Here is a 24,630-nt window from a genome sequence, read left to right as displayed (position 1 = left end):
TCAAAAGCAGAAATAAAATCTTTATGCATCACTTTTCTTACCACATTCTTTCTTTCTTCCTAAGTTCCAAGATAGCTTCTATAATTATTTTCTCTTTTTGTCCTTTTTAAGCCATGCTTTTAGGATAGGTCTTCTTATTATAAGTTTACTTTGTTTTTCTTTAGCTGAGAATGTCTTGATTTTCCCTTAATTTCTGAAGCACTGTTTTGCTGGATATAGGATTCAGGATTGACAGTTCTTTTCTTTCAGCAGTTGAAAAATCTTGTGCCACTTCCTTCTGGCTGTATGATTTCTGATGAGAAATTCTCTGTCATTTGACTTATGTTCTCCTATAGGTAAGGTTTTATTTCTTTTGCTGCTCTCAAGACTTTTTGCTGTCAAGTTTTCAGAAGTTGACTATGATGTGTCTTGGCAAGGATTTCTTTGAGTTTATCCTCTTTGTATTTCACTTAGTCTCTTAAATCTATAGGATTTATTCTTTTCCCAATTTCAATGAATTTTCTGCTATTATTTCTTTCAATATTTTTCAGTTCCCTAATTTTTGTTCTCATTTTTTGGACTCTGAAGACTTGAATAGTATATATATATATATATGTATGTGTGTATATATATATATATATATACATATTTGTATGTGTGTGTATATATATGTATGTGTGTGTATATATATATATTTGTTTTAGTTTCACAGTTCACTGAATAGTCTTTCCTTTTTTTGATCTTTCTTATAACTTTTATTCTAACTGGTTAATTTTCACAGTTCTTTTATCCAGTTCACTGAATCTTCTGTTCTCTTCTTTCTGATGCTGAGCCATCTATTAGTTTTTTATTTCTGTTATTATATTTACCAGTTCTAAAATGTTTATTATATTCTTTTTTATGTCTTTTATTTCTTCCTAGAGTTTCTGTTTCTTTTCTGAGACTTTCTACACTTTCATTTGTTCTAAGCATGATGATAATTGCTTATTGGAACAATTTTGTTGTGACTACTTTAAAATATTTGTCAACTGATTCTAAAATCTATGTCATCCCACTGTTGGCATCTTTTGAATTTTTTCCCATTCAGTTTGAATTTTCACTGGTTCTTGGTATGATGAGTGATCTTCTATTGGAATTAGACATTTTTGTTATTTAGTTATGAGATTCCAAATCTTACTTAAACATTATGTTTTATCTAATTTCCATTGATACAGCTTTATCAAAGTAAGGGAGAATGCCATGTTGTTCTTGCCAGATAGGCGTAGAATTTCAGGTTTACTACTTTACCTCCATTGGAAGTTAAACAGTGGGCTCTTCACAACTACTGTAAAAGAGTAGGAGATCCAGTTCGCCAGTAGGCTTTCACTGATCCCGCCCTGAGTAGGGTGGGTGGAGTTATCTCATTAATATTTACCTTTAAAGTTTTCTTATGTTTGTTTTACATATAATATGCAAAGAATTCAGTCCTACTTAGTGGGAGTAAAAGGGACAGATATGTGTACTCCATCTTCCTTGAGAAGTAGAGTTATCCAAGCTTTGCAGCTAAACACACATGTAGGTTGCAAATAAAAGGATACAAATATATATATCTTGTATACAATAATGAAAAAAGAACTCGAATAACTATAGTAATTTTACAAAAAAGGCTTTAAGTCAAAAATTGTTTCAAGATACTAAAAAGGGCATTTTTTAATGAAAAATGAATCAATTTTCCAAGGAGATATAACAATTATAAGCATACTTGATGATAACAACAGAGCTTCAAAACGTATGGAACAAATGAGGTGAAATCAAAGAGAAAATGGAAAGTACCACCAATTAGTTGTAGACGTCAGTACCCCACTTTAACTAATGGGTAGAGCAATTAGGCAGAGGGGTAATAAGGATGTTGACTTGGTCAGCATGATAAACAGCCAGACATGGTGACCTGTTTAGACTCTCCACCCAATTACAGAAGAATATACATTTTTAACTAAATATACTTATATCTAAGGTCTAACTACAATACACGAATATCTAAGATCACTTGTATGTCAGGTTATAAATCAAGCCTCACTACATTTAAAATAGTTAAAATAATACAAATTATGTTCTATGAACACAATGGAATAAAATTAGAAATGGATAACAAAAGAACAATTGAAACATATACAAACATGAGGATATTAAAAGCAAATTAATAAATAACCAATGGGTCAAAAGAAAAATCAGGGTGAAATTATAAATTATTGGGAGATAAATAACAATGAAATCTCATCATGCTAAAACTTATGCTATGCAGCTATAGTTTGTTTAGAGAAAAATTTTAACTTTGAATGCTGTATTAAGTAATAAAAAAATCTTAAATACCTAATCTTTCTCAATAAGAAACTAGAGAAAAGAGCAAAATAAACACAAAGCAAGCAAGGAGGACAATTATAAATTTAGACCAGAAATAAATTTAAAAAAATACATAAACAATTGAGGAAATTAGAAAACCTCAAATTTAGTTTTTTAAAAAGGTTAACAAGAGTGACACAACTTTAACTAGATAACCAGAGAGAGAAGATTCAAATTTTTTAAAATAAGAAATAAAAGAAGGTATATTTTAGAGATTAAAAAGAAAAACATAACTATAAATAATTGCTAAACATTTACATAATTTAATGAAGTGTGTAAACTCCAAGAACAACACCAACCAATGAAACTGACTCAAACAGAAATAAATAATTGGAATATACCTAAAAGAAGGAAAGATATTGAAATGGTATTTTTAAAACACTTCCCACAAGAAAAAGCCCCAAATCAAGAGGTTTGTCTGATGAACTCCACTAAACAATGAAAAAACAATTATTAGCAATCTTTCACAATCTTTTCAAAATACAGAAAAAGGGGAAACACTCTCCTACTTATTTGAGGTTCGAATTAGCTTCATAGCAAAACCAAAACCATGAGATAAAAAGAAAGCCATAGACCAGTATCCCTAATGGGGGTAGATGAAACAGTCTTTAACAGAATGCTTGCAAACCAAATCCAGCAACGTGCAAAAATTATTATACACCATTATCACTTGGTATATATCCCTGGAATGTATGGTAGATATATATCTTAAAATCAATCAGAGCAATACACCGTATTAATTGAATAAGGACAAAAATACATAATCATTGTAATAGATTCAAAAATAAGAAAAAAAATAAATACCATTTCATAATAAGTATACTGAAAAAAACTAAGTATAGAAGGAATGTATGTGTCCCTCCTACAATTAAGAATAAGAGAAGGATGTATGCTCTCCCCACTTTCATCAACCTTGTGTTGGAATTTCTAGCCAAGGATAGATGATACAAACTTAAATATAGAAAATGTTCATGAATTCACTAAGAAAACTATTGGTACTAACTAGTAAATGACTTCTGCAAGGTTGCAGCATACAATCCCAATGCACAAAAATCAGTTGTATTTTTATATGTTAGCAATGGATTAGAGTAGGTAAAATTAAGAAAAAAAATCCATTTATAATAGCATCAAAAAATTCTAAGGAATACGTTTAACAAAAGAAGTGCAAATATTGTGTACTGAAAACTACAAAATATGGAAAGAAATTCAAGAAGATTTAAATAAGGGGAGCTACATCCCATGTGCATAAATTAGAAGACTTGATACTTTTAATATGACAATACTCCAAAATTAATATGCAGATTTAAGAAATCTCCATCAAAATGCCAACTACCTTTTTTTCAGAAATGGACAAGCTGATCCTGAATGTATATGAAATCCAGTATAGCCAAAATAATCTTGGCAAATAATTTGGAGAGAACCCACAGTTCCATATTTCAAAACACTACAAAGCTATGGTCACCATGGCTTTGTGGTATTGTCATAAGAATGGACATATAGAACACTGGAATACAATTGAGAGTCTAGAAATGAAATTTATTTATTGTTAACTGTCTTTTACCATGCTTTTCAACACAACAGAATGTGGAAAGGAACAGGTTTTCAACAAATAGTGCTGGGAAAACTGGTTATTGAATCCAAAAAAATAAGTTGATTCCTTTCCTCACACCAAAAAAAAAAAAATTACTTAAAAATGAATCATGGAAATATATCTAAGAGCTAAAACTGTAAACCTATTTGAAGAAAACATGGGATTAAATTTTTGTAACCTTGGGTTTGACAATCGTGCTTAGATTCCACACCAAAAGCACAAGAATCAAAGGGGAAGAAAATAGACAAATTGGACTTTTTCAAAATTTAAAGCAGTTGTGCTGAGTAATATTATAAAAAAGGTGAAATACAACTTACAAATTGGCAGAAGCATTTTCAAATCATTTATCTGTTAAGGAGACTGTATGCAAATATATAAAGGGTTTTCAGAAAAAAAAAGGAAAAGAAACATAAATACCCCAAATAAAAGTTGACAAAGGATTCGAATTGACATTTCTCCAGAGAAGATATTCAAATTGTCAATAAGCACAAGAAATGAAGTTCAAATCATTAGTCATCAAAATGCAAATCAAAACCAAAGTAAAATACAGCTTCCCACTCTGTAGGATGGTTATAATTTAAAAAAAAGAAACTAGACAATAATAATGATTAGTGAGGATGTAGAGAAATTGGAGCACTCATATTTTGCTAGTGAGAATGTAAAATGTGGTAACTCATTTAAACAAAAGTTCAACATTTTCTGAAAAAGTGCAAGCTGAAGTTGTCATATAACCCAGCAATTCCACTTCTAGATATATTCAAGAGCAATTAGAAGATATTCCCAAACACACAAAAAAGAAACTGTACACAGATGTTCACTGCAGCATTATTCATAAAAAATCAAAAGTAGGAGCAACTCAAAAGTTCAACAGGTGATGAATGGGGAGGAAGAGAGATGTCCATATCAGGAAATATTCATCAATAAAGAGAAAAGAAGTGCTATCTATGCAACAACATAGGTGCACCTTGAAAATAGTGTATTAACTGAATGCAGATAATCACAAAATATCTTATGTGTATGACAATATTTATATGAAATGTCCACAAAAAGCAAACCCATAGAAAGACAAAAAAATAATGCTTATCAGGAGCTGAAGAGAGAGGAAATGAGGAATGACTTGTACTGGGTGTAGGATATATTTTTGGAGTGATAAAAATGTTCTAAAATTTGATGATGATAGTTGTACAACTGTGAATATTCTAAAATCCGTTGAATTGCATGCTTTAAACAGGTGAGTATTACAGTATGTGAACTATATCTCCCTAACACTGCTGCAGAAAAAAGGTGAATGACACACAAAGGGGATGTCAAGCCAGGGAACACATTTGCTTACACAATAATGGCATAAGTAAATCTGACCATAATGGCATTAGCAAGAAATAAACCTATGAATAATGATGGAGAGATTTGTTTTTCTCTAATGACTGCAAGGCCATGAAGAATATTAGAGTTAAATCTGGCCTGGAAGAAGAGATGACAATCACAGTGGAAATGAAAGAGAAGCCTATCTTGAAATCAAGAGCCATAATGGAAACATAATAATGCTATTAAGCATGTGATTTACACAATGTAATTTTCTCTGGCAGTTTCAATATTTTTTTTGTCCTCACATTCTAGGAGACTTACTTGAGTTATGGTTTAATGATCTATTGAATGTTGCATGACCATGTTACTGTGGGAAACAGGTATGCACATGTAGATGGTGACATAGTTAGCTGTCAATTGTGTTCAGAGGACTCAAGAGTTATTGACCCACTTATGCCTAGCGTTCCATTATTGGAACACTAAGCGTGTGGGAGTTATTTATATTCTACTTCTCAAGGTCATCACCAAGGTCTGATTGCAAAAATTCAAAAAATTGCAGTCTCAGGCATAAATGGGTTAAAAGCTTTTAAGGAGCAAGCAGAATGAGGAAGATAAATTCCAGATTTTATGCCTAAAATAATACCTATAAGTTAGTAGTTTGTCCAAATTCTCAACACTTCCTGCTTTATCCTATCAGGCTATGACTTTGCTTTGTATCCCACTTAAAACACAGAATGAAGCAATGCTACACACGACCAAATCTACCCACTTTCCTTGAGTTATACCCATATACTGTGCCTCACCTCCTGCGGCTTCAGATCAGTTGTCCAGGTTTCCATCCATGTCGAGCCTCTCCATTTTTGCACCAGATCTCACCCTGCTCAAGAATACAGTTTCTACAATTGTCTTCAGATTTGATATCTCAACCATTTCATGTCAGTAATTCTACAAACATATACTAATTTCATAAACCTTGGAAAAACATTCTTGATTTCCTATTGATACATTCCTATGCCCCCTTTAAAAAGGAAAAGAAGGATTTCTTCTCCAAAGAGAAGCTGCTTGTAGTAGACTTGCCTGTAGTAACTCTAATACCTACACATGCAAGCTCTCATGAAGCCATTCCTGTGAAGTTTTTGTTTCCACTTCTCCACAAAGGGACTCTTGTAAAGGATTAAAATGGCCTCTGTGTTGCTAAATTCAACGGTCAGTTTCCAGCTGTCATTTTACAAGACTCCCGGATTTTGCTCTCACTTTCTTGGCAACTACAGCTATTTCTTCTTTGCTGGTTCTTCCCCATCTTTCTTACATTTTTATACTGTGGAGTCGCAGGGATGAGTGCCCAGTCATTTTCTCTACCTATCCTGCACACCTTGATCTTCTCATCCAGACCCTAGTGCCTTACCTACCATCTATTTGCTGACAGAAGCTGAACTTCTATTCTGAACTCTAATTTTTCCCTAAAATCCACACTAATATATGCAGTTCTCCACTTATCACCTATATGACTAATATGCGTTCAGATGTAACATGCCCCAAACCAAAATCTTGATCTTTACTTCCAAACCTGCTTTTCCCATAATTCCTCCATTTGCAGAGCAACACTTTCTTTTTCCAGTTATTGAAATCTACTTTCAAATTCAACCCCTTTCTGTATAGAAAACTTTGTAACTTCTCCTTCTTTCAATCCAATTTTCATAAAGCTCATTCTCAACAGTCTAACCAGAATCATCATTTTCTGACTTACGTCAATGCCTGTCACTCCTCTGCTCAAAAATTTCCCATGGTTTCCCATGTCGCTCATAGTAAAACTCATAAAGCCTCATGCAGCATGCAAAGTGTTTTCTTCGATCTCATTGTCTGCTAAGTACTTCTTAATTCATTCCATTCCAGACAATATAACCCTTGCTTTTCTTCAGACTCTCCTGGAATGTCCCTATCTCTGGGCCTTTAAAATTATAATTCTTGTGTCTGGACTATTTCCCCACAAACATGGAAAAGGCTCACTCCTTCGTCCCTTTCAAGTTCCATATACAAGGCAACATGAATATTCCTTCCCACGGCCCTTTGAGTAGTCTTTGCTGTCTCCTCTGCTTTATTTCTCGACTGTAACTGTCATATTCTGACATATTATCCTTAATTTATTTTTGCCCTTAGTCACATTTTGTCTCCTGTCACTGGAATGTAAGTCCCATCAGGACTGTTTTATTCCTTTGTTTGTTTTTGTCTGTTTTATTCACTGCTATCTTTTAACAACAACAAAAAAGAGTAGATGCATAGGAAGCATTTAGTATTTTATTGAATGGATGACTCTTTACATTTTTGAAGATAGCTTATATTTAGTGATGTCTGAGGGATCATGATGATCATAAGACTTTTTTTTTACAAGGGAAACTTGTAAGTCTGTGACTTGGTGGAAGCTGTCGGTGGATGGATAGCTAGATGTTCATCATCAGTGGATGTTTGATAGGTGGTAAGAATGCAGGTCTAGTACTCACATAAGAAATTAGTAAATGAGTAGTGTGAGTTTACATAAAAGGAATCGTTGACACCCTAGGAGTGGAAATGGTTGCCAAGGCTGATCACTGAGGCAGAGGAAAGATGTGTGGGCGTTGGAATGAAGAGCCAAACTTGGATCCATCTTGGTCTCCTGCTTTCTCTTCTAATCACCTGCTATTATTTCCTGTCTACCACTCCTTCAAAATGGGCATAAAAAGTTTAAAGTGTCAATCTATATCAAATTATTGATAAATAGTTGACAAGGTGGGAATAACTGAAAATTTTTATTTTTCTAAAGATGCCTGGATACTTAGATATTTAAGGGTTGTTTATTTTTGGTAACCAAAATATAACCTCTATTTTAATAAAGAGATGGTAGAATTACCTTTGAGAAAAAGTTATTTGCCATACTATTTTTGCCCAATTTTAACACTCAATAATATTCTCCTGCTTACAAGAATGAATTGATTATTTTTGTTGTTGTTTTATTTTTTAATGACATGCAAGAACATTTTACATTTTCCCAAAATTTCCAAACCTTTTGCATCAGGTGGATTTAATTTGGGAAGATAGAGAAAGTATTCAAAATGTGTTTGGGAAATAACCTGGCTACACCAAGCATGATGGGGTGAATGGAGGATTTCCAGGGTGAGTTAAGGCAAAGGGAAACTTGCTTATTTACAAATAACATATGACTAGTGCCACTGAAGTAGATTATTATAAATAAAGCTTCTAAGATCATTATGATGGAGTTACTAAAAACTTTTTTGGTGGAAGCATCTAAGGGAATTAGAATAGTTAAATGAATAACCTCTTCTATTCTCTAGGACAAGTTGCTATTTCACAAAGGAAACTATCAAATATTGAAGGTTTCAAGGGAGCTACTGAGAAAGCATAGCTATTTCTTCTATATTATAGAGACACCTGAATATATGTTATGGGGTATTGTACTCCTATTGCATGACCTGAGAAAATACTCCTCGGATGAATTATTTTATTTAAATAGCTTAGATGTTACAATGTGTCATAAAGTATTGAATACTTTGTAATATTTTCCACTGCCATATATAAGTTGTAACACAGTCGTGTACATATCAATTATAATTCTAAATTATAAATTCGTCATTACATATATGTAGTGAAATATATAATAAAATAGCAATGATTTTGTCAAAAATTTCATATGCTTTATTACCCTCTAGTTATCCTCCTTGTGATAAGTTCATCGTACTGATTTCATTAAGAACATAAATGTATTAATCTTTCAATCATCTTGGAATTAAAACATGTTTATGTGATTATTGATGGTCTTTAATAAAAATACTAGCAACATCATCTTTCTAAATGTATTCTGAGCATAGCTTTAAGATTTTATAGCTATTTTGACATAATTATGATTTGAAATAACTTTTTCTCTTTTCACTGCAATATATATAGTTTGGTTGCCACTGGTAAATGGGTTACAAATTTCCTTTGGTATTTTAATGGGAAACCTATTTCTAAAAATCCAAAATGAATTAGTGAGTACTAGTTTATTTTTTTTTTAGTAAATATGCCACATAAACTATTAAACAGCCAGCCACAATTAAAATTAATGCAGGAATTATTTTTTGAAAGTGAACCATTTGGCTCCTCTGGTTATAAGAGTTCATATCCCCTTACTTCTAGCATTTCTTATTCAGTTTCTTATGGCAAATATTAACTCATTCTAGAGAATACTCAAGAATAGTTTTAAATTGTTCTAATCTATATTTATCATCTGATGTGTGCATAAAGAGATAAAAATACTTTTAAAAGTACTTCCAAGTTTATCTTTAATTGTACATTATCAAGAGTAAAATTTTGGCAAAATATATTTATCAGTGCTAAAACAACATTCATAGATGATAAGATTAGTCCTCCTACCTCTTATCCACCATGTATTGAAATAAATTTTCAATACTTATGATGTTTACATGTTGACCAAAAATGTCTACATTTGAAATTAGTTTCCATATGTTACATATCATAGATTCTAGATAAGTGTATTGAAATTGAAAAAAAATCTAGCTATTATAAATTTTTAAAGACATTAATTTTTATGTTTTCTGAACTGTTTCTCTTTCCCTTTCAGGAGTTGGAATTTTCTAATTTATTTGCTGTTCTTCACTGCATTCATTCCTTCTTTGCTGCCAAGGTAGCTTGTTTGGACCCTCTATTTTTAGGCAATCAAGCTACTGCTTCTGCTGCTGCCAGCTCTGCTACTACGAGCAAAGCAAAGTATACAACTTGATGTACTGAACTCTGCATTGACACACACCATGACTGTATAAGCAGAACACATTTACTCATCATTTTAGACCCTAGAGAAACCACAACATCACCAAGTCGACAGTGGAGGCAAATCAAAATTTCGGCAGAAAAAAGAAGGTCATGTGGAACCTCAAAAATACTTCTATTCTGGATGACATCTGTGAAACATACTACATGAACAGAACAGCTTGTTCTCACTCAGTTGCTTTGTACCAGTAAGTATATTGCTTTCAACAAAAGTGGAGACAAAAGAATGAATTATTTGAAGAAGTATGTAAATAATATAAAAATAGTAAGCTACCTATAAATAAAAATACTTATTAAATGATTACTTCTGTATTTTAGATTATTTTGTATGACTAGTACATGTTGGGCAGAGTCATAGGGAAACGAATGCCCTATCATTGTATTATGAGGGACATAAAAGATATAAACCATAAATCAGCAAGGAGCATGCCAAAAAATCTCATCAAAGAAGGATGCACTTTAATTTGCTGATGTAAATTTGCCCTTGTGTTTTCATCCCATGATTTGACACTGGCACTCCAATTGTTTTTATCTTATTGTAAATATTCCAAAGAACTTCCAAAGGATAATCACATTGACCCGTGATAGACACAATGTGAAATGGACTATTCTCCCTTGGATTACTGTTATTGAAATGTCTTATTAGCTACCAAAGTCAATCAAGTATGCCAACAATGTATTAATTTAATTATGAGTGATGGAAAATTTCATGAATCTCTCATTTCTTCCTTGGTTTTAAAGAGATTTATATTTTACCTAATAACATTTATTATCAAATTAAAGTTTCATAAATTTTCAGTGAACCCAAAACCTTTCGTAGACAAAATAATATAAACAAATATGGTATGAGAAACAATTCTTTGTAATCTGAAGTCTACTAGTTAATCATGAACTAAAATGTCCCTCGAAAACAGACCCTAAGCTATTATATATGTTAATTAAATGAAATTTTTCCATTTTAGTACTATTTTATGAGAAACAAAGGTGATATTTAAAGAGAAAATTAAAAATCTTTATCCTCCCTTGTCACGGAAAGTGATTAAGTAATGCCAACTATGCAGGTTATTTTAGATATTTTGTCATAAGAATGTAAATGTGAAAGGCTGGGAAATTTGAAAGCCTTAGAGGTGTGCAATTTACTCAGATTCCAGGTATTATACAACTAGTTGTATAACATGGAACACATTCTCTGTCCTTTAGTACAGCTTTTTTGAGATATAAAAGTCAGCTGTGTATGTAAAAAGAAAAAGCTTTTTTATTGATACACATGCTCCCAGGTAAACCAAGTATTATGTGTGTCCTTGTGGAGATAACCAAGTATCTAATAAATTGATTCAATTTTCTTTTTTTTCAAATATGTTTTTAAAAATCACTCAAGAAGGAAACAAAATGATTTCTATAAAGGACAGATCTATTAATTTAAAAAATTAATATCAACTTGTTTTTATACTCATGATTCATTAATTTATTTTGCATCAGATTAATTTGTAAATACCTCAAATTGAAAAGAAAAAGTGTGGGTTTATAATTGTCCCTAGGAAAATGTTAAACTGAATCTAACGTACCTTACCCAAAGAACTGTGGCAAATTACAATAAACAGTTTCAATGTAATGTATTTTGACCATAAAACTAAGTACACATTTGTAATTAGGACAGAACTTTAGAATTATTGCACACTATGTTGATCAAACACAACAGTCATTGTAAAATTGAAACCCACCAAAAGCAGCCTTCAGTAGTGGGCCACTTCTGAACTTATGGAGAAAAAGCAGTGGGATATATCGAACTTAGAATTTTCAGCTGTAGCAGGTGGTTCATTACAGAACTTCTGCTTCCAACCAGAGCTGAATCTCAGTGTGCCCCATATTGGGGTTACATGAATGTGTCCACAATCTGGAAGGCAATATGACATGGGCTAATTATCCATAAGCAAAAGAAAAGAGTTTCAATAGTTTACCTACCTGTAATAGAATGATTTAAAAATTGTGAAATTTTGTAAATGTTCCATTTTAAAATTTAAAAAACCTATTAACTATTAGCTATCTTTTTTGTGATATTATGAAAATTTAGCCTATGCTCATGTGTGTTATGAAGGAAAAGGTGCACAGTGAGATATGTATAAATATATATCACCTCAGAGAATACACACACCTACATATGTATATATATATGCATATATATGTGTATATATATAAAAATATAATGAAATGCTGACCATTAATTATATTAAAAGAATATGTTTTGTGTACATACATTTAATATACTTTAAATTACGTTGTAAAATGTAACTTGATTAAAAACTTATGACAATACCATTATGATTATTTTTGATACTATTGATAAAAAACATAAGCCGTGAACTTTATTTAACATGATTAGTACAACGGCCAAAAAGTAACAAAATACTATTCTCATTTTCATCAGTTTAACAATTAGTATTTAATATTTTCTTTACAATGTGATGATTAGTCATTGGCATTCGTTATAACTTGGACTACTTGAATGAGAAAGCTTAGAAATGAACAAAAACACTTAATAAATTTCTATCTCTCATATAATTTAGGTTTACATGTAAGAGATTTATTCATAAAATCCTAATTTGTACATTGAGCACATTTTAACAGCAAAACGCTAATGTGTTAACCCCTCCAGTGCCTTGGTATGTGTGAGCGTGTATGTGTGTTTGGGTGTGTGTGTGTGTGTGTGTGTGCGTGTGTATGTGTTATCATTAAAGGGTTCATTACAGTGTACATAACACAAGCTTGATGGGGAATATTGTAGGTATTTAGGTCAGAGAATGAAGTTCAAAGTCATTTGAAAACTGCTAACTACTATAATAATGTCTTTTCCCTGATAAAGAATAACAATTCATCTAAGCCGAAGTATATTACAGAAAGGGCATTTATAATTTCTTATCTTGCAACAAGTATTTATTTAAAAAATAGTTTAATAGATAGTGTAAGTGTAATGTATATCCGAACACTTATCCAGCTTTTTTAAAATGGGAGGATAATCAGGTAATTATTTCTTGCCCATATTTCAGGCATGTACCAACTTATAACTTTGAAATCTTTGCTCCTAAAGCTGTCATTCAGCAAGAAAAAGAAAGCAATTACTTGAAAATAAATGTCAAGTCCTTATTAGCCATGCAAGGAGAGAAATTTTCCTTTGGGTGCATTAGTTTATAGATCAACATTTCCCTCATTTACAGTGCTGAAGCTTGATCATGAACTTTGTCTATGTTGAATGCTGGATTTAAGAAAAGCTTGATTTATTACTGAGAAAAATTAATAATCCTAACAATAATTTAGAATTACTGCTATAAACCAGCAGTGTGGAGAAGCTTTAAAAGCACAAGGATGATCTTGTGCTTAACTTCTTAAGGTAAGTGTAGATGTTCAGATACTAATAACAAAGATTTTGCTACTATTAATACTGCTGTGCTCATAATTTCTCCTTAAGAAATTGCTTTATTCATACCTCTAAAATTGTTCTTTATTGTTTATTCTTACTACCGAATACTTTAAAATCATAATGCCACTTATTTGCACATTTGAATTTGCTTTTGAAAATAAAATATTATAAACGTTATATATTTTATACATATTAAAATGCAATGAAAAGACCAGAAATATAAAATGTAAATATATTTATTTCATTTTTAATTGTTTTGGTGGATGTTTGTAAAATGTAAATTAATATCTGTGACAAAAATTTGTCACTTCGTTATTTCGGTTCATTAATGTACTACTAATGAAACCTTACTTTTTTAAATGAAGCATACTAGAAAATAAAAACAAATACTTTTTACTAGATTTGGGTTTTCATTTCTTTGGGTTTGACTTGTAAGTTTTACAAATATTTAAAACATGATCCTGAGAGATTTAACTTCAATGAAAAGGTTTAAGATATGAACTGTGTATATGTAAGTGCAGACTATGTGGTACATAATCTGTTCTGGTTGACAAATATTTATGAAGAATAGACATCTAACTCCTAAATGTTCCCAAAGTTTGAAGAAAGATGGTATTTGTCAAATTACTTACCCAACTGAGTTACAACTTCTGAAAAATATGATGTTTGATATCACTGTAATTTGTTTATCAATTCTAGTGCCCTTTCTGTAGATTAAGATTTTCTGTGTTGACATCCATGCCATCTACAAGACAGTCTGTTTTATTTATTCCTTTTTATTAAGTAAGTTTTAATTTTGGCTTCCTGCCATGTTACACTGGTAGAAACCTCCAATTTAACACTAAATTGTTGTTTAACACTAAGTGTTGAAAGTAGACATCCTTGCCTTGTAAATGATTTTAGGGGGAAAGCATTCAATCTATCACCGTTAAATACTTTGTTGGCATGGGTTTTCAGTAAATGTCTTTATCAGACTAAGCAAGTTCTATTTCTTCCTAGTTTGCTGAGAAATTAAAAGTTCATAATAAATTATGAATAAATACTAAATATTGTCATAGGCTTTTCCAGCATCATCAAAAGGATTACGTGATTTTCATACCGAGTAACACTGATTCATTTTCAAATGTTGAACTATCGTTGCATTGCTGGGATCAATTCACTTGGTCGTAACATAGTATCCTCTTTATAAATTGTTGGTTTTAATACGAACTATTCTCTCTCTCTTTTTCCGTGATCACTTCTCCCCAGAACATCTTCTTGGTTGTATTCTCTTTCAAGAAAACACCGATCCTGATCTCTTTTATTGTTTCCACAAATATTCTATAACCATCTTGGCCCTGAGTCTACTGGAGCCCACCAGTCTTCTTTGGCAGCTCCAACCATCTTTAGAGTTTTCTAGGCATGAGTCAGATACTACTATTTCGTTCAATCTCACACACTCTAGGGACCACAGATCAAGCATTTTTGTTGATTTTCTGCAGATATTTCCCACCCCTTTTGTAGGTGCAAGAAGCACCCAATTGCCATGTTAGGCAAGAAAACAGAAATGTCATAAAAGTCTTAAAACTCAAAAGTTTCCACTAGATTAGGAATTTAACACAGGCAAGTAAGGAGAGAAGGAAGGAAACATACACCTGAAATGACAATTCCATTTAAGAAAAATCCCACAATAATATGTATTTTTTAGCCTAATGAGGCTGGTCTCCAATTTTTGGGCTCACGCATTTCACCTGCCTCAGCCTTTCAAAGTGCTGGGATTACAGGCGTGAGCCACTGCGCCCAGCCCACAATAATTTTTTTTTTTTTTTTGCATTGAAGGAAATGCACGAGTCCACTTTTGTGTGAATAGAGTTATTAAATCATTTGGATAAATATCAATTAATTCAATTCAGATCATTGGGTAGGAATATATTTAGTTTTGTAAGAAACTGCCAAATTGCCTCCCAAAGTGGCTGTGCCATTTTGTATTCTCACAAGCAGTAAATGAAAGGTTCTATTGTTCTTTGTCCTTGCCATAAATTTATGTTGACAGAGTTCTTAATTTTAGCCACTCTAATAGGTGTATAGTGACTTCTCGTTGTTGTTTTAATTTACAATTCCCTAACTCTCTTGTTTTTAAGAATTTCTGATATCTACTTATGCTAAAGAGAAGGCAAAGATGGAAAAATGTAATGTGATGAGTGTTTGCAAATAATCGTAGGAGGACAATAGAGACAGGTGGCAACTCCTCATAATGACACTGGACAGAAATTTGCAGTACAGTAAACATGTAGCTTAAAGATACATAAGGACACAAAAGAATGTAACTGTGCCTCGGACTGTTGTGATAAAGGCCAAAGCTGAAAGAGAATATTAGGTATACCTGTGAAAATAATTTATGCCATGATAAGGAATTTGAGGTTTAGTTTATTGACATTTGGAAGATTTTAGAATATTTTAACCCAGAAAATTACATCAATAACTTTTTAAACAATTATATTTATTGGCAATATGGAGAATAAAATTAGAAGCAAGAAAAGAGAGATTAAATGTTTGAGAATAGCCAGAAATAAGTAAATCCTTTCTAGTTGATTAAATTCTCAGGATGATTAAAATCTCTGATAAGCTAGAGAAATAGAAATAATAAAAAGGTGTAATACTGTGTAGTTCAAGTATAAATAGATTTCAAATGAGAGTATGGAAAATTGTAAATATTTTCTTAAATGTGCTTATCTTTGTGAAAAATCTAAATTAATAAACTTGGAATCTAAACTATCAGCAGGTTTTTATAATACTCCCAAGAGAGTGTGTGTGATCACAATTTGCATGCTTGATATTCATGTTGAATATTATAGAATAAGCTTTGCACAAGAGTATCTTGAAAATTTCCAAAAGGTAATAAGAAACAACAGGGACAAACCTGGAAGAAATGAAACACTTGAGTGAGAGACAGCTGTTGTGTTAGGCTAATTGTATATAAAACAATAAGAAACTATATAGGAAACATAGCAAAACTATTCTTAGTAAAGAAAACCGGCCGGGCGCGGCGGCTCACGCTTGTAATCCCAGCACTTTGGGAGGCCGAGGCCGGCGGATCACGAAGTCAGGAGATGGAGACCACGGTGAAACCCCGTCTCTACTAAAAATACAAAAAAACTAGCCAGGCGTGGTGGCGGGCGCCTGTAGTCCCAGCTACTCGGACAGGCTGAGGCGGGAGAATGGCGTGAACCCGGGAGGCGGAGCTTGCAGTGAGCGGAGATTGCGCCACTGCACTCCAGCCTGGGCGGCAGAGCGAGACTCCGTCTCAAAAAAAAAAAAACAGAAAACCATTCCACCAAGAACATGTAGATTACTTAACAGTGTTTAAGAACAAAATTGGTATTGACAGAACCTAACTTGAACCAGACTGTTATAAAGATGCATCCCTAAGTTCATTATAACATGCCGCAGGATAGGGCTCTCTCTTTAAAGTACATCTTGTTTGCAAGATGTGACTTACTAACAAATAGATTGCATGGGAAGATGAGTGTTATCACAGCAGAAAATTATCTCCAATGGTTCCTACCATGGTAGAGAAGGATGAAAATATTGCTGAAAAATGAAAATGCTTTTTCACTATTTGTACCATACTTCTTATGTTTTCAGATTTGCATTGCATTGATTCTTTATATTAGCATAATCAAATTAATCTCTTGAGATTTCAAGATCCATCCAAGTAATTAACATCCCGGAAATACTAAGACATATATAATAGATGTCTTTTTGTTTGTTTGTTTTTGTTTTTGCCACAGAGTCTTGCTCTGTTGCCCAGGCTGGAGTACAGTGGCCTGATCTTGGCTCACTGCAAGCTCCACCCCTCCAGGTTTTAAGCAATTCTCTGCCTCAGCCTCCCGAGTAGTTGGGATTACAGGCGCCCGCCACAACGCCCAGCTAATTTTTTGTATTTTTAGTGGAGACGGGGTTTCACCATCTTGCCAGGCTCGTCTTGAACTCCTGACCTCGTGATCCACACGCCTCAGCCTCCCAAAGTGCTAGGATTACAGGCGTGAGCCACTGCGCCCGGCCAATAGATGTCTTAATAAGCAAAAATAAATACTCATTTCCATTGTTAAATAAAATTTTTATATATAAGTAGTTATTAAAAGTATTACAAATTAATTAATATTGGGGGAATCCTGTCTTTCCTTCTATACTTTAATAGTTGATTTCTCAGGTGGCTTTGTAATGGGTCAATCTGTCAGACTGAACTACATTTTCCAGAAATTCCTTTCTTGTAGACTTTCGTTGAGGGTAGCCACAGGAAACAGTTTGCATGATATTTGAAAAGCAATTGTCAAGCAACGTACTGCTTTTATGCTTGGTAGGTACTGCTGCAACTCACTTAGGTTATGGCTGAGTCCAGGCACTGCTGCAACTCACTCAGGTTGTTGCTCAGCTACTGTTTCACCTCACTGATACAGAACAGCAGCCAGGCTGCAACCAGGGCAGTTCTCCAGTGAGCTTTCCTTCAGTTTCTACCACACATCGGCAGGTACATGTTTAAGTCCTCTCTCCTGAAAGATAATCTCATCTTTAAACGGAAAGTGGGAGATGATGTAGTTTTCAGTCCATCTGCATGCCCTGAAGCTCATTAGTTCATGATTATGTGTTCTAGTTTAGATAACTCCCGCTCTTCTCCACTTGACATCCAACTTCCCTTCCTCATTTCCTGCACAGGTGCAAAGACAATAGACTTGCAGAGACTGTTTAACCAGCGCTCAAAGCTGGGGAAGGTCAAGTCCCCGAAATAAATTTATATATTTACATACATATAAATATACCAGATAAGATCAATATCTTTATCTCCTGGTTGTGCTGCATTGTATTTGAATCTTTTATGATACTGTTGCAAAATGTTTATGAAAATATGAATTATCAAAGAGCATTAATAAATATTTTCAAGTTCAGATGGCGAATTTTAGTTTAAAAGAAGTCCAACTCATTTAGTTTGATGCTTCTCACACCTGTGGAAATCATTCAATTAATGTTATTGATTATGGAATTTTCAGAGTACTCAATTTTCAATAGTTGAAAAGAAATATCTATTGGTGCAAGAGGTATCAGAACCTCAGTCAGAGGAAAATCAGTTAGAGTTTAGAGTCAATCAGAAGCAATAGTGTGGAAATTTAAGGATCATTCCACTCTTGTCGAAAAAGAAAATGGAAACAAAAAATCACCGTTATCATACAAACTCACACAATTGGTAGACATAATCTTGAATATGATAACAAAATTACAGAGCTAAAAAAGAGGCCCAGTGGAGTACCTGAGAGCAAGTCTGCACATAGGATATGGAGTAAGATCCAGAGACCTCGAAACTCTTGTTACTTCACCATCACCACCACCACCAAAAAATGATATATGGTGGCTTACGTGAGTGAAAAGAATTTGAGGCATTTTAGTTACTTTAACCATGTTACTGTCTGCTCTATACAACCTACGTTTTTAAAAAATAATTTATTCAATAGTTAACATGACTATTTTTATAAAACCAGCTTTCAATTTTGAATTTTTAGGGCAAACTTTGTGAATGAAACATTCACAATAGCTAGATCATCTATAATCCTTTCAAATCAATTATTTGGAAAGAAATGGATTCAATTACACATAAGCACTTACAAATATATAGGCAAAACATTTGAATATATTCTCCTTCTAGACTGTCCAAACCAAATAAAATTTTAGAATGCTATCAAATTATACAAAGAAAATAAGTGTTAGGATATACATCAGAATCTGTCTTGTAACCCACAGATTATTTTTAAATCATTGTATTATTGTATTATAGTTACATTATCTAATTTTCACTCATTTTCTTTTTCTTCTGATTTATAAAACTAATTGTTCTATTAATATTTATTACTCTTGCAAAGTATTGATTTTTAAGCATAGGGCTTCAAAAATGTGTAAGTAGAGCATTGAAAATTAAACAATAATAAATTCTGAAATAATACATAAGGATTTGCAAAAAATAATGCAAAGAATATCCATGTACGCTTATACCAATTTATCCAAATAATAATATCTTGCAGAAGTATAATGTATTATCAAGACCAGGAAATTGGTATTATTATAGTATAAGTAACTAAACCACAAACCTTATTCAGATTTCATCTGTACATGCACTCATATTTAGGGTGTAGAGTTTTTCTATGAAATGTTGTGACATGTAGAGCCTTCATGTGGCCACCACTAGCAGGATGCAGAAAAGTTTTATCGCCAGAGAGTAACTCCCTTGTTCCACCCCTTTAGTTTCTTACTCGCCTAATTGTAGCCCCTGGCAACCACTGACTTATCCCCTGCCACTAAAATTTTTTTATTTAGAGAATATCATATGCATGGAACCATACAACGTTACATTTTTAAATGACTCTTAGAATACCCTTGAGATATTTTCAAGTTCTTGCACTCATCAGTTCTTTGTCACTTTTTACTGCAAATTCATTTACTATTATATGATTATCATGATAGCGGAAAAAGGTGTCCTGATCCAGACACTAAGAGAGGGTTCTTGGATCTCATGCAAGAAAAAATTCAAGGTGAGTCACAGAGTGCAGTGAAAGAAAGGAAGTTTATTGAAAGCTACTCCATTACAGAGTAGGACATCCTCAGAAAGCCCGAGAGGGAACCCACCATCTTTGGTTTTAGTTTTTCTCATATAGGGATCTAGTTTATGTAAAAACTATCCTTGACATTTTAGTTTGTGAGTTCATCAAAGCAGAACTATAATTATATTAAAAGCATATATTGTTATAAATATTGGGACACCTGGAATTTCCACTATTGTAGGAATGTGTCCTTATAGATGTCTTTAGGCTATTTCCTCAACTATGAACATCTTAGAACCATGGATTGTGATTGGCAAGGAATGTTCTTTGCCAGTTTTAAGATGGGGTTTACTTTAAAATGTTATCAGCCTGGCTTTCCTAGCTTCTTGCTGTCATAACAAAATACCACAGTTTATTCATCATCCACTAAAGACATTTGAGTTGTTTCCAGTTTCTGCATGTTAGAAATAAAGATGAAACAAATATTTATGTGCCCATGTTTGGTGAACATGCATTTTCATTTACCTGGGATAAATGACTAGCAGTCAAACAGCCCCAAAGATTCTCTGAGACAACAGCTGCTAGTTTTTCTTGTCACACTTCAGTAGATATATGTGGTAAGGAGATAAGGAGCCCGAATGTATTTTTACAGTTCATTTTTCATGGCATAGCAGGCAGTGCAAGCTTCATATTGTCCTTTGTCCCCCAAGATCCATGGGGGCAAAAGAAGCTTGGACCTAGGTAGGTACAGGTCATTCAGTGGGTCTCTGTCTGGCTGAGAAGCTTAAAAATCCCCCATCTGTATAAAAGAATTGCTCCCAAGCCTACCTATTTGTCTTCTCTGGAGAGATAGACATCTTTATTACTGTGGTGTATAAGCAGATCTTCACAAGGAAGGGGAGAAAATGGTCATTACTATTATAAAATATATCCGGGAAGGGAGAAGTTCTCTATCTCCACTACCTTGGTGATAAGATAAATCTATCTGTAGCTTCAAAGGATGCTTGCTGTGTGAGAATGCTTGCACTTGGGTGTGTAAAAATATTCAAAAAGATAACTCATGCTGCAAGATGTGTAGAAATATTACTGAGATGTGGTTCTCAACAACCAATAGACAAATGTCCAAATGCTCTGTTATCTAATGTGTTTAACTTCATAAGAAACTCCTAAGTATTGTCCAGAGAGCTGTGATATTTTACATCCCCTCTAGCAATGCCTGAGGTATCCAGTTGCTCTGCATCCTACTCAGCTCTCAGTATTATTGGTATTTGTTTCAATCATTATATTAGGTAGGTAGTGTATTTTTCATCATGACATTAATTTGCGTGTTCTGAATGGATAATGATGTTGAACAAATTTACAAGTGCTTATTGGCTATGAATATATATTCTTTGCAAAAGCGGCTCTTTAATTCTTTCAGCCATTTTCTAATTGAGTTTTTAATATCTGTTGAATTTAGAGACTTACATATTCTTGATTTTGTCAAATGTGTGATTTCTGTACATTTTCTTCCAGTATAAGGCTTGATTTCTTATTCTCTTAGCAGGGCCTCACACTTACTTTATATTTTTAAATTTGAAGTCCAGTTCACAGATTTTTGAAATGAATTTTACTTTTGGTGCTTTATTCATGTTTATGTTCTTCCGTATATATGTATCTTTGTATTTTAAAGTATATTATTTTGAAATATAAATTCACAGGAAATTACAAAGATAGTACAATATGGTTGTCTTAATTTCTTCTTTTTTCTCTTATTAGAGTGACTACAACTTCCAAGATAACATTAAGTAGCACTGATGAGAACATACATGCTTGTATGCTGTATCATGGGTAAAAGCATTCAGTTTTTAACCACTAACTATAATCTTAGCTGTAGGTTTATTGCAGATGAGTAAGTTGAGAAACTTCACCTCCATTTCCCTTTTACTAAGACTCTATTTTATATGTGTATGTTGAACTTTTCAAGCTTTTTCTGAATAAGCTTGAGGCAGCCAGGTGGGAAGGGCTCCCTGGCAAAACTGCAACTGGCCTCTGAACTGGGAGGAATGTGCACTGGGGTTGAACCATGGAAGTTCAGGCTGTGCACAGCAGGGAAGAGCTTTGCTCCTCCTCTTCCTGAGTGGAACCTAGAATTCGAACTACAAGGTGGGAAGCACACCAGCATGGACTCTGGCTTTGCGGATGGTCCCTATTTCCCTTTTTTCCTCCTTTTCAGCCAATAAAACCCTGCCTTATTCACCTTTCAAATCATCCGCAAGCCCAAATTTTTACGGCTGTGTGACAAGGACCTTGCCTTTAGCTGAACTAAGGAAGAGTCCTGCAATATTTTTGGCACCCAACATGAGGCCTCAAGAAGCAGTGAGTGAGATGCAAAACGAGAAATCTTTTGCCTCTCCTTTCAAACACGTTTCATCCTCAGACTTCTGAGGGTAGGGATAACTGTGCCCCCACCTTCATCACTCCCAGGCCTTGGGACCTTTTCATGGCCTTTTCCTTCCTTTTTCAGGCCAGATGGGTGAGCAGCAGCTCCTTGCTCCCCCTCCCCTCAATGCCCAGGCTGGGACACATGGCCCAAGGTTCCTACACAGCTGGATGGCTGATTCTCAGCCATGTGCTGCCCCATCCTTCTCCTTCCACAGCCAAGGGGTTCAGCTCCATGGACAGTAATTAGGCTTTTCTCCTGGTGGAGGAACAAGTTGTGTAAGAGTAAAATAAGAGACTCTTCCCCACGCATTTTAAAACTATTTCCTTTCTTATTTTTCTCCACCCCATCAGCAGTTAACTTTTAAACAAGGTTTTTACTTTTGGAAGATGTTTTACTAGGTCAGGAATGATAAGAACAGCTGTTTATATTCTCTGTAAAGTTTTAATTGTGAAAAAGGATTTGTGAGGCTGATATTAAGCTGTAGCCAATCTAGTGTGCTTTGCATGTCTGTATGGTTCACAGTAAACTTCCCTGCAAGCCTCCATCTTGTTTTACGTCCCAGGGGCATGGCTTATAACTCCAGTGGCAGGGCTTTGTTTAGCAATCCTGCCTTAGCCAATAAGTTCCTTTCTGGTTTGATATCTACATGTTTTCCTAGCCCTGTCTCTTAAAGAACCCCACCTGGGGACTGGGTTTTCTCCTGCCTGTCTGTGTAGTTACATGTATGTGTGTGTGATGTCTGTAAAAGGAGCTCTAATTAATTTGGCTTAAAGAAAGACAGGTGCTTGTATCGAATATTTTTTAAAGGGAAAATAAAAGCTGTGGTACCTTGTGTTTCACATGGCTTTAACCTTTGAGATATAAAAACAGTCTTATAGATTATTGGTAGGTAAAATGCAGGTGTCATTAAAATTTAAATAGGTGAAATAAATTATGCAGGTCAGATGCAAGGTTTGCTAAATGTTTCAAGGTTATAAACTGCTTTTTGGGTTTTGAAGAACTATCTGTCTTGCCTGCTTCACAATTGGTAAGGCCTGGGGACATATGGAACAAACCATGCCCTAAATTATGCCGGGAGACAAACTTTGGTGGTACTTAGCACACAATTAAAGCAGCTTACAGCTTTTTCATTAAAAAGTTGCTAGGAGTTAACATTATAACAAGTAATTGAAACTACTGAAAATAGATTTACATGTGAGGTGTAAAAACAGTAAAATGTGCTTTATGGAAAAGGTTCTTAAAAGGCATGGAAATGTATATTTTTTGCTTACGGTTAAATAATTATTTTAAATTAGATAAGAAAAAGCTGAAGGTTTAAACATGTCGTAGAAAGATTGTGGAAATTAATGTATCAGAAGAAATTCTCTGTGTGAACCTATTGACTTAATTCAAAAAAGCTATTTTATGGTTTTTATGTAAATTGAGCATTAAAATAAAAGAGCAAGGTATTCTTAAGGCATTAATCTGCTCTTTAGGAAAATTTGTAAAGGGTTACAACAGGTTTTCACTTCTTTAAAATTTCTGAGTCATCATTTTGGCAAAATAAATAACTTACGGTAATCTGGAATTCTATTTCATAATATCAAGTGTTTTAAACTTCAGACATATTTAACAGCCCTCTCAAAATCAAACTTCAGCTTCAAATTTGTCTTTCCTAATGACTGGCTTTTTGGATGGTTCAGAGGTCCGTGAAACATCCAGAAAATAGGATTATTTAACATGTCTACATGCGTGGGATTGCCAAAATGGTGTTCAATCTTCTTTAGGTTATATTTTGGTGAATGTTAACATATGTTTCCAAATTGTATGGGATTTCTAAAATTCTAATGTCTGAGTATGTGCTACCAATCATAATTAAGGTTTTTATGTTAAGCTATTGTAAACCATGGAGATAAACAAGCTTCTTTGTCAATTGTGTTTCCAACTGTATCTATCCTGGACATTTTGCTATTCACAAATAATTGTTGTCTTGTCTTAATCTTTTTCAAAGATGGTTTATAATAAGCTATAAGACTCTGATAGGTACTCCCAAATAGTTATCAAAGTTTCTGATAACCTTGGAGAGTGTGACAATGGAATAAAGGCAAATTACAAGACTCATGAAGAGCTAAAATGCTCACGGATATTAAGCAAGACAAGAGTTAACTGAATG

General features: G+C 33.6%; 1 protein-coding gene across 2 annotated transcripts in view; it reads left to right on the top strand.

The window, feature by feature from the left end:
- SNTG1 (syntrophin gamma 1) overlaps positions 1-13,856 on the top strand; it is an 859,278-nt gene extending 845,422 nt beyond the window's left edge. For both annotated transcript variants that reach the window (XM_058444122.1, XM_032759812.2), the window contains exon 20: positions 9,867-13,856. In XM_058444122.1, coding sequence (XP_058300105.1) covers positions 9,867-10,025 — 159 coding nt within the window. In that variant the 3' untranslated portion in view covers positions 10,026-13,856. The remainder of the gene's footprint in view (positions 1-9,866) is intronic.
- The last annotated feature ends 10,774 nt before the right edge of the window (positions 13,857-24,630 follow it).

Source organism: Hylobates moloch, unplaced genomic scaffold (assembly GCF_009828535.3).
Source record: "Hylobates moloch isolate HMO894 unplaced genomic scaffold, HMol_V3 SCAFFOLD_9, whole genome shotgun sequence".
NCBI lineage: Eukaryota > Metazoa > Chordata > Mammalia > Primates > Hylobatidae > Hylobates > Hylobates moloch.
Note: the sequence above shows the minus strand (reverse complement) of the source record. Positions and strands in the feature narration are given on the sequence as shown.